Raw genomic sequence first — 17,066 nt, 5'->3', positions numbered from 1 at the left:
AAACGAAGTAGAACTAAGCACAGGTAAAATCCTAGAGCAAACCTGGGTCAGTCTGCTTTTCCAAAAGATACTGGGAGACAAATTCACCTTTCAGCAGGACAATAACCTGAAACACAAGGCCAAATATACAAAAGAGTTGTTTTCCAAGATGACGTTGAATGTTCCTTGAGTGGCCTAGTTACAGTTTTGACTTAAATTGTCTTGAAAATCTATGGCAAGACTTGAAAATGTCTGTCTAGCAATGTTCAATGAACAACTTGACAAAGCTTGAAGAATTTTTAAAATAATAATGTGAAAGTATTGTACAATCTAGGTGTGCATAGCTCTTAGACTTACCAAAGGTGAGTGTATTGTACATGTATTGACTCAGGGGTGTGAATACCTATGTCATTTCATTTTCAATAAATTTGCAAACATTTCTAAAACATGTTTTCACTTCGTTATTATGGGGTATTGGGTGTAGATATTTAATCTATTTTTAATTCAGGCTGTCACACAACAAAATGTGGAATAAGACCAGGGCTATGAATACTTTCTGAAGGCACTGTACATGTTGGATGCACGTCTCCAACTAAACCAAAAATAAAAGTTAAAGAAGCCAGTGGCTCAGATGAAACTATCCAAGCATTAGATATCCTTTCAATTGTAATATTTGTCTGCGTTGTCAACCAAACACAATTCAATAATAATTTTGTAATACAGGAAATAGTCTAAAGTTAAGGCTATTTTACAAACTAATGTATTTATTCAACCTTAAAATAAGTAACACATCCATGACCACATTTTACAGGTCTGTGCAGGTCTTCACAATTTCTATAATAATCTGCACAGAATCATGAACAGCATTGATCACTTGCACTATGTACTTTTAATGTAATCTCAACTGCAATCCATGTCATTTGGTTGTTTGATTAGATGAAGCAATGGGAAACACATTAAGTTGTTGTATAAATACAAAATATCTGACATATACTGAATAAAAATATAAACGCAACTTGCAACAATTTCAAAGATTTTACTGAGTTATAGTTCATATAAGGAAATTAGTCAATTGAAATGCATTCATTAGGCTCTAATCTATGGATTTCACATGACTGGAAATACAGATATGTGTAAGGACAAACGCTGGGAGACGAGATGCAAGTACAGGGCGTGAACATTTAATAAACAACGGACATGAAACAGAACACGGACAGCGTCTGGACAGCGAAAACAAAATGACAATGCAGACTTTGGGATCTAGAGGGGGAAATCAACAAAGTGAAGGAGTCCAGGTGATTCCAATGAAGCGCTGATGTGCGTAATGATAGTGACAGGTATGCGTAATGATGGGCCGCCTGGCGCCCTCGAGCGCAAGAGAGGGGGCGCGGGAGCAGGCGTGACAGATATGCATCTGGTCACAGAAACCGTACCTTAAAAAAAGTTAAGGGCGTGGATGAGAAAACCAGTCAGTATCTTGTGTGACCACCATTTGCAGAACGACATCTCCATCGCATAGAGTTGATCAGGCTGTTGATTGTGGCCTGTGGAATGTTGTTCCACTCCTCTTCAATGGCTGTGCAAAGTTGGATATTGGCGGGAACTGGAACACGCTGTCATACATGTCAATCCAGAGCATCCCAAACGTGCTCAAACAGTGACGTTTGGTGAGCATGCAAGTCATGGAAGAACTGGGACATTTTCAGCTTCCAGGAATTGTGTACAGATCCTTGCGACATGGGGCCGTGCATTATCATGCAGAAACATGAGGTGATGGCGGCGGATGAATGGCATGACAATGGGCCTCAGGATCTCGTCACGGTATCTCTGTGCATTCAAATTGCCATCGATAAAATGCAATTGTGTTCATTGTCCATAGCTTATGCCTTATGCCATACCATAACCCCACCACCATGGGGCACTCTGTTCACAGTGCAAATCTCTCAAAGCCATACACATGGTCTGCGGTTGTGAGGCTCGTTGGACATACTACTAAATTATTTAAAACAACATTGGAGGAGGCTTGTGGTAGAGATATTAACATTCAATTCTCTGGCAACAGCTATGGTGGACACTCCTGCAGTCAGCACTTGAAACATCTGTGGCATTGTTGCGTGATAAAACTGCACATTTTAGTGGCATATTGTCCCCAGCACAAGGTGCACCTGTGTAATGATCATGCTGATTAATCAGCTTCTTGATATGCCACACCTGTCAGGTGGACGGATTATCTTGGCAAAGGAGAAATGCTAACTGACAGGGATGTAAACAAATTTGTGGACAAAATTTGAAAGAAATAAGCATTTTGATCTTTTATTTCAGCTCATGAAAATTGGGACCAAAACTTTACATGTTGCATTTATATTTTTGTTCAGTGTAGTATTCCCATTTTAACTTTGTTGTGCTTTTAAATGCTTGAAAGTGCAGTAATAACACATTTAGATGACAACTAAACCACAAATCTGACATGGTTTTTCCATTATATTCCATTGTAATTTGGTTGTAATTTGGTTGTGTTTTAGATGATTAAGATCTAAGTGATAGCACATTGGGAATTCAACAAACTTCTCTCTTTTTAAGTGGGTGATTAAAGGTTGAAATCTCACTGATCAATGTCAACCAAATATTACCCAAATTTCCACATTGAAATTATGTGGTGTGCCCAGTGGGCATAGCCTACACAAACACATACAGTACACATACAGACAAGGAATCAACATGTTGAATGAGAGAAGATCAGCTTTATACCAGCATATTCAAAACCCATGTACTACTTCTATTTCTATGTATTTACAAAACATAACACAAGATTTTTTTTAAAGAAAAAAGAAAATGAACACGTCACAAATGGAAACAAACATTAACAAAATGTGGAATAAAAAATGTAGAACGTTCAAATTTACAAATGCATCTTTCAGTATTTACATTTGTGACTTTGAACTAACATGAAAACAAAAGGCTCTGTACTGGTGTCCTCTAGTTCACCATCCCCCTCTCTCTTTCTCTCTTTCTGTCCATTTGTAAGATAATATACATAAAACATAGAGGAGATAGATTTGTGAGCTTTACAGGTATACATATGGGAGGGAGTAGTAAAATCCACCTCTAAATAATATTGTAATAATCTAACATGGACTAAGGTTTAGGTTTAAAACAATACGAGATACACCTACTGTATTTCACCTCCACGCAAACTCTCCAAAATACATTAAGATCACAGTTTGTCCGGATGACAATAATAAATTAAGAGAATGATTTAACTCCGTGTTTTTAAAGGCCCAGTGCAGTCAAACTAGATTTTTATTTTTTTACCTTTTAAATTGTTAAATATTGAAGTAAGGTACTTAATTGTTACACAGAAATGATTTGATATTGAGATAAAAACAACTGCATTGGACCTTTAAGAATACCTTCACACAAACCCTCTACAACCATTGTCAACCATTGTCAACCATCGCTGCAGTTTTTGTCTTCCTTTTTTCATCAATCAAAATATTTTTTGATATTTGTAAAGCGCTTTTCATTATACAGAATAATCTCAAACTGCATAAAATAAAATAAACAAATTGACACAAGACAGGGCAACTGACACAATTAACCCAGATAACGCTACAAGGGACAAGGACACCAAGGAGCACAGCTATCAACAGAAAGCCTTCCTCCAGAGAAAGGTCTTTAGGCCCGTTTTAAAGGAGCCCAGAGTCTGTGGTGCCTTCAGGTGGTCATGGAGAGCATTCCAGAGGCTCGGGGCGGTCAAGCTGAAAGCCTGATCCACATGGAGCGGAGCTTGGTCCTGGGGGCGTGGAGGAGCAGGCTATCGCTTGACCTGCGGGTGGAGTTATGGAGGGAGAGCAGTTATTTGAGATAAGCAGGAGGGTTTTGAATTCAAACCGGAATGAGATGGGGAACCAGTGCAGAGATGCCAGGATGGGGGTGATGGGATGGTGTTTCTGCACTCTCATCAGGATCGTGGCAGCGTTGTTCTGGGTATATTGGAGCTTCAGGTGACTCCTGCCAGGGATCCCGATGAAGTGTGTTGCAGTAGTCCAGCATTGAGGAGATAAAGGCATGGATGAGTTTCTCTGCGTTAGTCTGAGTGAGGGTGAGAGTTTGGCAATGTTCTTGAGGTGATAGAATGACGCTTGGCTTTACAAAGTTGTTTGATCTGGCTGTCAAAGTTCTGGGAGGAATCAAGCTTTACACCCAGATTGTAAATTAAGGGGGAGAGAGGGATGTTCTGTCCTGCTATGGTCAGGTGTGTTTTTGGTGAGTGCTGGACCTGGTGGGGGCTGCCAAAAGTAGAGCCCCGGTTTTGCTGCTGTTCACTTGAAGGAAGTTTTGCTTTATCCATGCCCTTATCTCCTCAAAGCAGGTGTTTAAAAAAATCTAGTTTTGCATTAATTGAACAATCATAACAGGTTGCATCATTTTTAAAAGGCAGAAAACCAACCACTTGAGTTCTCTCTGTTCTCTCCATGTCAGATGTGTAATCGTTAGATTGGTGAATCTCTGTTTTGTAGGTGTTGATGTTCCTGGTCAAGACATAGATACAAGAATGATATCTGCATTTATGTCTCATATCTAATTCACCATTGTCTCTCTCTCTCTCTGTGCAGTCAACATAGCACATCAAATCCAAGTGTATGGAGCTGAAAATAAAATAAGAGCTCTTGGTGAATGTTCACTGTGGGACCAAGATCTCAAATCACTGAAGCTGTTGCCCAGTTCCAGTCCCACATAGGCTTTATTCCAGTTTGTTGTGTATCCAAAGAGAATGAAGTTGTCATCTCAATACAATTAATCCAAATCAAGACATAACAACTGCAGATGGGGAGACAGGCCAGAACGCTATCCTCGCGAATTTCTTTACACTTGAGGGTTTTCAGTTTCTTTTCCACAAGATGGTGGCGCATGGTACATATATCTGTGTTAACAGACTTAGCACAACTGAGAGTGTGCAGTGACATACATTTATAAATATTCAGAGATGTTTTATTTCAGTTTCTTTATACAGTCTCTGATGGTAGGTGTTGATGAGCAAAGCAGGTCACAAATGTAAAATGGGGAGGAAACAGAAAAGAAGAAGAGGCCAAGGGGAGAATGAGGCCTGGGTCCACTGTCCTGGTAGAGATATCACAGAGAGGAAGAGCCGGGGAGCTTAGATGACATTACATCCTGTCTCTGTGCCTTCCACCAATCCACACCACTAACTGACCAGCTGGCGAAGCCTTCACACACTCATGGTCATGTTTGGAGAATACTGCAGAGAGAAACAGAGGAAATATTATCAATACCTAATAATAATTATGGAAATATTATCAATGCATAATAATTAAGTGGCTTCTTATATTTGTCATATTTCACATATGTGAAATGTAATATGCATTTTTGACTTTTTGACATTTTTGATTTTTTTTTGTTGCATATACCAACTCCCTGAGTGCCCCTGAACAAGGCAGTTAACCAACTGTTCCTGGGTTGTCATTGTAAATAAGAATTTGTTCTTAACTGACTTGCCTACTTAAATAAAGGTTAAATAAAAAACATTTTTTTTATGTAGGGTTAAGTGCCTTGCTTGGGCACATTGACACATTTCTCACCTTCCAATGTTCTAACCTCTAGGCTAACTGCCACCAAACGCACATCAATACCCCTATGAAGCCAAACGCACATAATGTATGGACTTCACTTCCAGACAACTGCTTGATTATTGCACATTGGAGCAGGTGTGAATGCTCTCGGGGACTAAACCTGCCAAACCATTTTAAATCAAATGTTGATGGCCCATTAGCAGGTAGTTAAATATGCTCAGTTGAGAGTCGGTGAGAGGGTTGTGCCTGCATGAGTAGTATGTATATTCTTTTACAAATTAGTGTAGGTTAACAGCAAGGATAAACCGATATCACAAGATGCCTTGCTCATATCGATATCAAAGGATAACGATATCATACCGAATGATCGATATTGGTGCCCGCCACCAGTGTGAACAAGTAGAGCACACACACACTGAAATGGCCCTACACATACCCGAGGTGGTTGGTGAAACATTGTGTTGGTATGTATTGGAGAATTTCAATGTTTAGGCCGTTATTATTATCTATTATCAACACCATACACTTACAATATATAATTCGTAGTGATGTGTTCTGACTTTGAAAATAGGAAATATCCTTATTCATGTCACTGAGGGAGAGAGAGGAATGTAGAACGTTTACATTCTGTCAGAATATGTTATTGTTAGACATCAGGGATCCTATGAGGAGGAGTGAAGAGATGAAGTGAGGAAGAACAGATATCACTAAAGTTCTGCCTAGCAATAAAGATGGCATGCTTAGAGGGAAGGAGGATACTTCCTAGGGAGTTTTTCCTAGCCACCGTGCTTCTACACCTGCATTGCTTGCTGTTTGGGGTTTAAGGCTGGGTTTCTGTACAGTACTTTGTGACATCAGCTGATGTAAGAAGGGCTTTCTAAATACATTTGATTTGATTCACTGTTCAGCTGTCTGACCCTTTTGGGGGAATAAACTTGGTTGGAGCTTTTATAGTAGTCCGTCAGTTTTTACCGTTATTTAGAACCTAACAGAAGGCTTTAGTGAAAGTGGGTAAACATGTTGAATCTTTAGGCCTACTGCTAGAAAATGTACCAATACTCCTAATTTAATGTGTCTATGGTACTTTGAATAACCTCACAGTTAATCAGTCAGAGTTAATCCAGGCACTTGTCATCTCCCGTCTGGATTACTGCAACTCGCTGTTGGCTGGGCTCCCTGCCTGTGCCATTAAACCCCTACAACTCATCCAGAACGCCGCAGCCCGTCTGGTGTTCAACCTTCCCAAGTTCTCTCACGTCACCCCGCTCCTCCGCTCTCTCCACTGGCTTCCAGTTGAAGCTCGCATCCGCTACAAGACCATGGTGCTTGCCTACGGAGCTGTGAGGGGAACGGCACCGCAGTACCTCCAGGCTCTGATCAGGCCCTACACCCAAACACAAGGGCACTGCGTTCATCCACCTCTGGCCTGCTCGCCTCCCTACCACTGAGGAAGTACAGTTCCCGCTCAGCCCAGTCAAAACTGTTCGCTGCTCTGGCCCCCCAATGGTGGAACAAACTCCCTCACGACGCCAGGACAGCGGAGTCAATCACCACCTTCCGGAGACACCTGAAACCCCACCTCTTTAAGGACTACCTAGGATAGGATAAAGTAATCCTTCTCACCCCCCTTAAATTATTTAGATGCACTATTGTAAAGTGGCTGTTCCACTGGATGTCATAAGGTGAATTCACCAATTTGTAAGTCGCTCTGGATAAGAGCGTCTGCCAAATGACTTAAATGTAAATGTTATACTGTACAAAACAGTCTTCTACGTACAGACATTCTACCAATAACATGTCAGTGAGGTTGTGGGTACGAACTCACGCTCTCATTCTGAAAGGGGTTGAGGAAGTTGCCACCCATCTCTCCATCTTCTCTGGGGGTCCCCGGCTGGTTACTCAGACTCAGGTTACCAGGTGAGTTCTAATCAAGACCAACCATAAAACACAGAAATATCATCTATCAAATAGCTATAGATACCATACTATACTATATAGGGCAGATGATCCATTAACGGTAGTACCAATATTTCAACCACATACAAATACAGGCTAATCACTACAATGTGTTGTGAAACACTTAATTCTGTCTGAGAATTGATTGACAGATATGAGTGATGCTGGTGACTGATGGTTTGGGTTGGAGTCTTCTCTTACCTTGGGGAGGCTGTCCATGTCTCCAGACCCTGGGTGTTTGATAGAGAGAAGGTGACATTTTTTTGAAGGACATTACTACTATACAGTCCAGCAAACATAAACTTGCTCTTCACAAGACTAGTGTAGTGAGTTAAGTAAAAGCTCAAAGCGTACGTGTGTGTGTATGTTTGTGTTACCTAGCGACCCGTTCATGTGATGTGGCTCCATTCCTGCCATACCTCCCATTGGACCGTCTGCACCTGGACCCATTGGGAACTGAGGACCAAAACAAGCACACAGTTATACACAGTTCAATACACACACAGAAACACGCATGCATGTCACACACACACACAGATAATAATGAATGAGTTGTCTTACATTTGGTCTGTTTCCACCAGGAGGGACTGTGTTGATCAGGGTGTACATGTTGTCACCAGAGTTAGTTGAGTCTGACAGGAAACAATGGGAAACATACCCATTGGTGCAATAATAACCGCTCAAATAACATAAGAACCAATACAGGTTAAGTAATCACTAGAAAAGCTACCTTATTGAGGTGAAATGTACTTACTATGACTGTGATATGTGGTTGTCCCACCTTAAGATTATTGCACTAACTTTAAGTCAATTTGGATACGAGCATCTGCTAAATGACTCAAATGTAGAAACTTTAACATACTACTGGCCAAATTGGCAACTGACGTCAGGTAAAGCATTACATCACACCTTAGGCCCGATATAAATAGCTAAATAGTTTCAGACCAAATGGCTTAAGTCCGTTTGTAACATTGTGAATGTATCCCTGTCCTTGTAACCCCACACACACATCCATTGTGCCTCACTCAGGTCTAGGCCTAGGGACACCAGGTACCATAAGCCTACGCATGGCAAAGATTCAATTACAAGAAGATCCAATGATGCCTTAGGTTAGTAAATATGACTAAGCTCTGTCTAGATATCAACAGGACATCAATTTCATTCCCCTTACACTGTCCTCCCGGGTCAGCAACTCACAAGACTCAAACACCCACACCCACACCCACACACACTACCTGCTGGGCTGGGCATTATTGGAGTACCAGGTGGCCCCCCTCCTCCTGGTGGACCCTAAAATGAGAGTTGATAATGGGGAGAAGAATGCCTCAGATACATCAAAGCTACAACACACCAACAATACAATGCTCTTAATAGCTGTTAACACAATACTCCCTATACTGCCCTGTAACTAACAGGCAAATACAGAGAACCAACTTCTAGTCACATACCACATAACTCCCTGGAGACGCAGAGGAGTACGGGATCTATATACAGAGAGGGGGTGGGGAGGAGAGAGAGAAGAAAATGTTTCTTTATTTAAACCCTCTCTGTGATAAATGTATGACCATTTATTGTAATTGTGGTTTATTTAAGTATCTGTCATGGTGGTTGTGTTACAGTGTTTTCTGTACTCACCGAGTTGGCATTTGGAGCATTTGGCCAAGGTCTACCCCCACCAGGGCCCCTAGAATACACACACACGCTTTAGTTTTTTAACACGTCATAAGCCATGGCAAAAATGTTTAGAATGACAGAAAAATAGCTGTAAAACTGCAACATTTTCTCTCATCCAGGATATCAGCTATAAAACTGCTTATTTCTCTCTCTGCCCCATGGCAATACAGTGCCTTCAGAAAGTATTCACACACTTCGACTTATTCCACATTTTATTGAGTTACAGCCTGAATTTAAAATGGTTTAAATTGAGATTTTGTGTCACTGGCCTACACACAATACCCCATAATGTCAAAGTGGAATTCTGTTTTTTGAAAAATGAAAAGCTGAAAAGTCTTGAGCCAGTAAGTAGTCAACCCCTTCGTTATGGCAAGTATATACGTATGTAATAATAAGATGCATGGACTCACTCTGTGTGCAATAATATTGTTTAAAATAATATTTTAATGACTACCTCATATCTGTACCCCACACATACAATTATCTGTAAGGTCCCTTCGTCGAGCAGTGAATTTCACACACAGATTCAACCACAAAGACCAGGGAGGTTTTCCAATGCCTCGCAAAGAAGGGTAAAGTGTAGAAAAGTGTAAAAAAAAGCAGCAGGCATTGAATATCCCTTTGAGCATGGTGAAGTTAATAATTACACTTTGATGATGTATCAATACACCCAGTCACTACAAAGATACAGGCGTCCTTCCTTACTCAGTTGCCGGAGAGGAAGGAAACCGCTCAGGGATTTCACCATGAGGCAAATGGTGACTTTAAAACAGGTACAGTGTTTATTAATGGCCGTGATCTGAGAAAACTGAGGATGGAACATCTGCTCTTTCCATGACAGACTGACCAGGTGAATCCAGATGAAAGCTATGATCCCTTATTGATGTCACTTGTTAAATCCACTTTAATCAGTGTAGATGAAGAGACAGGTTAAAGAAGTATTTTAAAGTGTTGAGGCAATTGAGACATGGATTGTGCATGTGTGCCATTCAGAGGGTAAATGGGCAAGACAAAAGATTGAAGGGCCTTTGAATGGAAAGGAAAGGAAAAGGGGATACCTAGTCAGTTGTACAACTGAATGCATTCAACTGAAATGTGTCTCCGCATTTAACCCAACCCCTCTGAATGGGGTAAAAAGTGCCAGGCGCACCGATTTGTTTCAAGAACTGTAACGCTGCTGGGTTTTTCACGCTCAACAGTTTCCTGTGTATATCAATAATGGTCCACCACCCAAAGGACATTCAGTCATCTTGACTCAACTGTGGGAAGCATTGGAGTGATCATGGGCTCCACATGGACTCAATATTAGGAAGGTGTTCTTAATGTTTTGTACACTCAGTGTATACACGAGTTGCTTACCAAGATGACATTGAATGTTCATGAGTGGCCTAGTTACAGTTTTGACTTAAATCTGCTTGAAAAGCTAAAGCAAGACTTGAAAATGGCTGTGTAGCAATGATCAACAACCAACTTGACAGAGCTTGAAGAATTTTAAAATAATAATTTAAAAATATTGTACAATCCAGGTGTGCCAAGCTCTTAGAGACTTACCCAGAAAGACTCACAGCTGTAATCTTTGCCGAAGGTGATTCTAACATGTATTGACTCAGGGGTGTAAATACTTAGGTAAATTAGATATTTCTGTATTTAATTTTCAATACATTTGCAAACATTTCTAAAAACATGTTTTCACTTTGTCATTATGGGGTATTGTGTATAGATGGGTGAGAGATATTTTGATTTCAGGCTGTAACACAACAAAATGTGGAATAAGTATGAACACTTTCTGAAGGCACTGTATGTGTAGTATTGCAGGAACATTGTCTCTCAGCCTCATGGTAAAAGGTGTTGAATTGCATGAGATTAGCTATAATACTCGCAAAACTGCAGTACGCCACTGCTATGTGTGTGTGTGTGTGTGTGTGTGTGTGTGTGTGTGTGTGTGTGTGTGTGTGTGTGTGTGTGTGTGTGTGTGTGTGTGTGTGTGTACTGTATGTTTGCACTGTATTTGAACCCAGGTCTTGTGCATGCGTGTTTGTGTGTTGATGACAGAGTGCTCACATGTTCATGCCAGGCATCCCAGGGCCAACCAGTGCATTGAGAGGTGGTCTCATCCCTCCACCGTAGTTCTGGAAGAGAGAATCCCAAGGCCAAATTACCATAATGTAATGTACACATACATCAAACAGGTTTCCACAGGTGGAAAGTAGAAATACTATCATAGTATACTACCACACATGTACATACTGTATATAAACACATATATACAAATATATTCACCCACCTACAAACTAGCTCAAATGTGACAGAAGGAGTATAAAGTTATGCATACTGTACCTGGAGATTTCATTCAATCAATCACATACCTGTGGCCCAAGAGAGACCATCCCTCTGGGGGGAGTCATTCGCTGCATGGGCCCCCCCATATTTGGATGCCCTGAAAAAATAGAGAGCCATCAGCCCTCAGCCTGTGTGTGTATGTAAGAGTCTGTGGTGTGTATGTGTGAGAGACCCACCTTGTTGTCTCGTGGGGTCCATTCCGCTGGGTAGCATAGGCTGGTTACCAGGGACCCCCATTGCCTGTGCCAAAATCATCATCATCATCATCATGATCATCACAGAATATCACCCATCATCACTAACATATACTAAATATGAGGAGCTATACACACAATCATGCCAAAACAAGGTCAAGACAAGATAATGTGGTCAAGTAAGGTATAAAGAGAAGCAGATATAAGTGAAATAAAAAGGAGGACAGGTCAGGATATAAAGAAGTCTTATAGACAGATGTACCATGGAACATTAGAATACATTTCCTATTGCAACCTGAGGAGGGCGTTAGTGATCTTACCTGATTGGGTATTCTGAGAGGAGGTCTGGGCCCACCAGGGTAACGAGGCGACATGAACGACTGTGAAGGTACACACACACACACACACACACACACACACACACACACACACACACACACACACACACACACACACACACACACACACACACACACACACACACACACACACACACAAAGGGGAGAGTTGGGATAGAGAAAGGTAGAGTTAGGGAGATATAGATAAAAAATATAGAGTATATGATGATGAATATGAGCGATGTTAGTATGACAATCAGTCATCATGACCATGCATCTGCACAGATAGGACCCTAGGCGTGCTGGTGCACCTGTCCTTTGCCCGCCTATGAAAAAAGTGCCCTTTTGTACTGATTACTTTTTATTTTATTATTAGTCTCTTTCTCTATTGTAACTTTAGATGTAACAACTTGTCCATCAATCTAGAACATTTCTCATAATGTTCTAATGAATCTTGAAAAAATACCCTCCTTCGGCCGATCTGCCCCCGCAAGTGCGGCGGTGCCCATAAGCTGCTGCACTCATCCTGCATGCTACTGCACTCATCCTGCATGCTGACAAGTGACACAGCTACATGGTTATCTGACAGTTGACAGTCAGCTGCATGTTTATCTGACAGTCAGTGACATCAGTGTTATCTGACAGTCAGTGACAGTCAGCTAGCAAGTGTTATCTGACAGTCAGTGACAGGGAAGGGGGCATCTGCAGTTTGACTGTTTGTAAGCAGCAGAACAAATTCAAATCAGGTAAACACTGGTTTACTTATTTTAACAGATTAGCCTTGCTAACGAGCTAATTCATAACCTACATTCTAAATAATCAGCTGATATAGCCCACCCCGGTAGTGGTTCTAGCAAAGACAGGCAACGTTTAACTAACTCCCTTTCATCTCTGTCCAAAGCTCTGTGCACAGCCCTGGTCACTTCCACAACTTCCATGACTAACTATGTGTATATGTTTGCAACTATCAGTATTTCCTGTAGGACTAAAATGTGTGTGAACTGTGTGTGAAATATCATTTTGCTTTTGTCCACACCACACACAATAAACGGTCACATAAATGTTGGGTTCAATTCAAACTAACCCAAATCCAGCCAATGATGTGAGCTACACGGAGCAGTACCATAACACACCCCTATGGAGCAGTACCATAACACACCTCTAGGGAGCAGTACCATAACACACCCATAGGGAGCAGTACAATAACACACCTCTAGGGAGCAGTACCATAACACACCCCTAGGGAGCAGTACCATAACACACCTCTAGGGAGCATACCATAACACACCTCTAGGGAGCAGTACAATAACACACCCCTAGGGAGCAGTACCATAACACACCTCTAGGGAGCATACCATAACACACCTCTAGGGAGCAGTACAATAACACACCTCTAGGGAGCAGTACCATAACACACCCCTAGGGAGCAGTACCATAACACACCTCTAGGGAGCATACCATAACACACCTCTAGGGAGTAGTACCATAACACACCCATAGGGAGCAGTACCACAACACACCCCTAGGGAGCAGTACCATAACACACCCCTATGGAGCAGTACCATAACACACCCCTAGGGAGCAGTACCATAACACACCCCTAGGGAGCAGTACCATAACACACCCCTATGGAGCAGTACCATAACACACCCCTAGGGAGCAGTACCATAACACACCTCAGGGAGCAGTACCTTTATACACCCCTAGGGAGCAGTACCATTACACACCCTTAGGGAACAGTACAATAACACACCTCTAGGGAGCAGTACCATAACACACCTCTAGGGAGCAGTACCATTACACACCCTTAGGGAACAGTACAATAACACACCTCTAGGGAGCAGTACCATAACACACCCCTTGGGAGCAGTACCATTACACACCTCTAGGGAGTAATGTTGGTCTATCCATTAGTTGACATCTAGCTCCTCTGCCACATGCTTTCCTCTCCATTTGGATCCAAATGAAATGGTCATTGACTAATTACAAAACAGAGATGATCATGCACTTTCATGTTTCAAAAGCAAATGGTCTCATGTTTAACACTTTTATTTCAGCCCTTAAAAATATAAAATGACCTAGACACTTGCGTGTCATCAGAGCACAAACAAATATGAACAAATAAGATAGCGAACATCCTTGGTTGCTATGATAGTCAGTTAACATTAGCTAGGTAATGTTGGCAAACGTAAGACTAACATTAGCTACGCGATTGACCAGTTCATGCATCACAATATATAACACTTTCTTAGACTAAACAGTTCATGCATCACAATATATAACACTTTCTTAGACTAAACATAGCTGGCTACAGTAGGTAACGTTAGTTACTTTAAATGTAAAACTACCAAACTTTGGGAAACTAGTTATGAACCGCATAGGCAATGGTTGACCCCAAACAGGACAAACACTGCTTTTAGCTACGTTACATTTCCTCGGCTAAGAACAATCAAGACCACAACACCAACCATAGCCGAGAAAACAACTTGCTTTGTTTAGAACAGTAAGCTAATTATGAACCGCATATAGTCAATGGTTGAACCCCAAATACACATGTAAACAGAGCCTCAGTTCAATTGTGCACTGCTTTACCAGACTTGACAGCACAAATAAATTCCAGCTCCCTCTCCAGCCTTCGTCATTATTATAATTCAAATTTGTGCTGACTGATTAACACAGTGTGAAGTTACTTTTCAGTGGTCCCAAAAAATCTGAAGTCGTCATTCACAAGTAAAAAGTAGTCAGGTGCACCCAGGTAAAACATCATCAGAATCATTGAGGCGATACAATTCATCTCGCCCGGGTGCCCATGTAGGTGTGTTTTGCACCTGCTGAAAGTTGATTGCATTGGAACCGGACTGCCTCCCGGGCGTGAGCCAGGTGCCCAGCTCTGTCCGACGACTTCATTGGCTCAAAACAAATCGGATGTTATTAAGCATTTGTAGTAATGAGTAGGATTCTGTTTTCACATGCAAAAGTGATTGATTTTGATAACAACTCTTTATCTGCCTTCCCTCTTCGCTTTTGCCCGATGACATGATGGACCATAGCCCGGTGTATGTTGGGCCAGATTAATCAAAACCCCTATATGCTGTCTCCACAGTGACTGTATGTACATACCTCAACCAGAAGCCATGGATTACAGGCAACATCTGCACGGAGCTAAAGGGTAGAGCTGCCGCTTTCAAGGAGCGGGACTCTAACCCGGAAGCTTATAAGAAATCCCGCAATGCCCTCCGACGAACCATCAAACAGGCAAAGCATCGATACAGGACTAAGATCGAATCGTCGTACACCAGCTCTGATGCTGGTCGGATGTGGCAGGACTTGCAAACTATTACAGACTACAAAGGGAAGCACAGTCAAGAGCTGCCCAGCGACACGAGCCTACCAGACGAGCTAAAGTACTTCTATGCTCACTTCGAGGCAACACTGAAACATGCATGAGAGCATCAGCTGTTCCGGATGACTGTGTGATCACGCTCTCCGCAGCCGATGTGAGTAAGACCTTTAAATAGGTCAACATTCACAAGGCCGCTGGGCCAGGCGGATTACCAGGACATGTACTCCGAGCATTTGCTGACCAACTAGCGAGTGTCTTCACTGACATTTTCAACTTCTCCCTGTCTGAGTCTGTAATACCAACATGTTTCAAGTAGTCCACTATAGTCCCTGTGCCCAAGAACACAAAGGTAACCTGCCTAAATGACTACCAACCTGTAGCACTCACATCTGTACCCATGAAGTGATTTGAAAGGCTGGTCATGGCTCACAACACCATTATCCCAGAAACCCTAGACCCAACAGATCCACAGATGATGCAATCTCTATTGGACTCCACACTGCCCTTTCACACCTGAACAAATGGAACACCTATGTGAGAATGCTATTCATTGACTACAGCTCAGCGTTCAACACCATAGTGTCCTCAAAGCTCATCACTAAGCTAAGGACCCTGGGACTAAACACCTCCCTCTGCAACTGGATCCCGGACTTCCTGATGGGCCACCCCCAGGTGGTAAGGGTAGGTAACAACACATCTGCCACACTGATCCTCAACATGGGGGCCCCTCAGGGGTGCGTGCTCAGTCCCCTCCTGTACTCCCTGTCCACTCATGACTGCACAGCCAGGCACGACTACAACACCATCATTAAGTTTGCCGATGACACAACAGTGGTAGGCCTGATCACCGACGAGACAGCCTATGGGGAGGAGGTCAGAGACCTGACTGTGTGGTGCAAGGACAACAAACTCTCCCTCAACATGATCAAGACCAAGGAGATGAGTGTGGACTACAGGAAAAGGAGAACTGAGCACGCCCCCATTCTCATCGCTGGGGCTGTAGTGGAGCAGGTTGAAAGCTTCAAGTTCCTTGGCGTCCACATCACCAACAAACTAATACTGACCAAGCACACCAAGACAGTCGTGAAGAGAGCACAACAAAATCAATTCCCCATCAGGAGACTGAAAAGATTTGGCATAGGTCCTCAGATCCTCAAAAGGTTTTACAGCTGCACCATCGAGAGCATGGTTGCATCACTGCCTGGTATGGCAACTGCACGGCCTCTGACCGCAAGGCACTACAGAGGGTTGTGCGTACGGCCCAGTACATCACCGGAGCAAAGCTTCCTGCCATCCAGGACCTCTATATCAGGCAGTGTCAGACAAAGGCCCTGTCAAAGACTCCAGCCACCCTAGTCATAGACTGTTCTCTCTGCTACCACAAGATAAGCGGTACTGGAGCGCCAAGTCCAGGTCCATGAGGCTTCTAAACAGCTTCTACCCCCAAGCCAAAAGACTCCTGAAAACCTATCAAATGGCTTTTTTAACTGAATTATTTTTTAACCTTTCATTTAACTAGGCAAGTCAGTTAAGAACAAATTCTTATTTTCAATGACAGCCTATGAACAGTGGGTTAACTGCCTGTTTAGGGGCAGAATGACAGATTTGTACCTTGGTTACTAGTCCAACTCTCTAACCACTAGCTACCCTG

General features: G+C 42.3%; 1 protein-coding gene across 1 annotated transcript in view; it reads right to left on the bottom strand.

The window, feature by feature from the left end:
• Positions 1-2,700: 2,700 nt before the first annotated feature.
• LOC135513972 (single-stranded DNA-binding protein 2) overlaps positions 2,701-17,066 on the bottom strand; it is a 141,091-nt gene continuing 126,725 nt past the window's right edge. Inside the window, exons 6-17 of the mRNA XM_064937034.1 lie at positions 12,055-12,114; positions 11,717-11,780; positions 11,567-11,637; positions 11,262-11,329; positions 9,162-9,210; positions 8,975-9,010; positions 8,762-8,816; positions 8,088-8,158; positions 7,904-7,982; positions 7,728-7,756; positions 7,396-7,494; positions 2,701-5,239 (exon numbers count right to left, since the gene is read on the bottom strand). Coding sequence (XP_064793106.1) covers positions 5,210-5,239; positions 7,396-7,494; positions 7,728-7,756; positions 7,904-7,982; positions 8,088-8,158; positions 8,762-8,816; positions 8,975-9,010; positions 9,162-9,210; positions 11,262-11,329; positions 11,567-11,637; positions 11,717-11,780; positions 12,055-12,114 — 711 coding nt within the window. The 3' untranslated portion in view covers positions 2,701-5,209. The remainder of the gene's footprint in view (positions 5,240-7,395; positions 7,495-7,727; positions 7,757-7,903; positions 7,983-8,087; positions 8,159-8,761; positions 8,817-8,974; positions 9,011-9,161; positions 9,211-11,261; positions 11,330-11,566; positions 11,638-11,716; positions 11,781-12,054; positions 12,115-17,066) is intronic.

This window comes from Oncorhynchus masou, chromosome 25, assembly GCF_036934945.1.
Source record: "Oncorhynchus masou masou isolate Uvic2021 chromosome 25, UVic_Omas_1.1, whole genome shotgun sequence".
NCBI lineage: Eukaryota > Metazoa > Chordata > Actinopteri > Salmoniformes > Salmonidae > Oncorhynchus > Oncorhynchus masou.
Note: the sequence above shows the minus strand (reverse complement) of the source record. Positions and strands in the feature narration are given on the sequence as shown.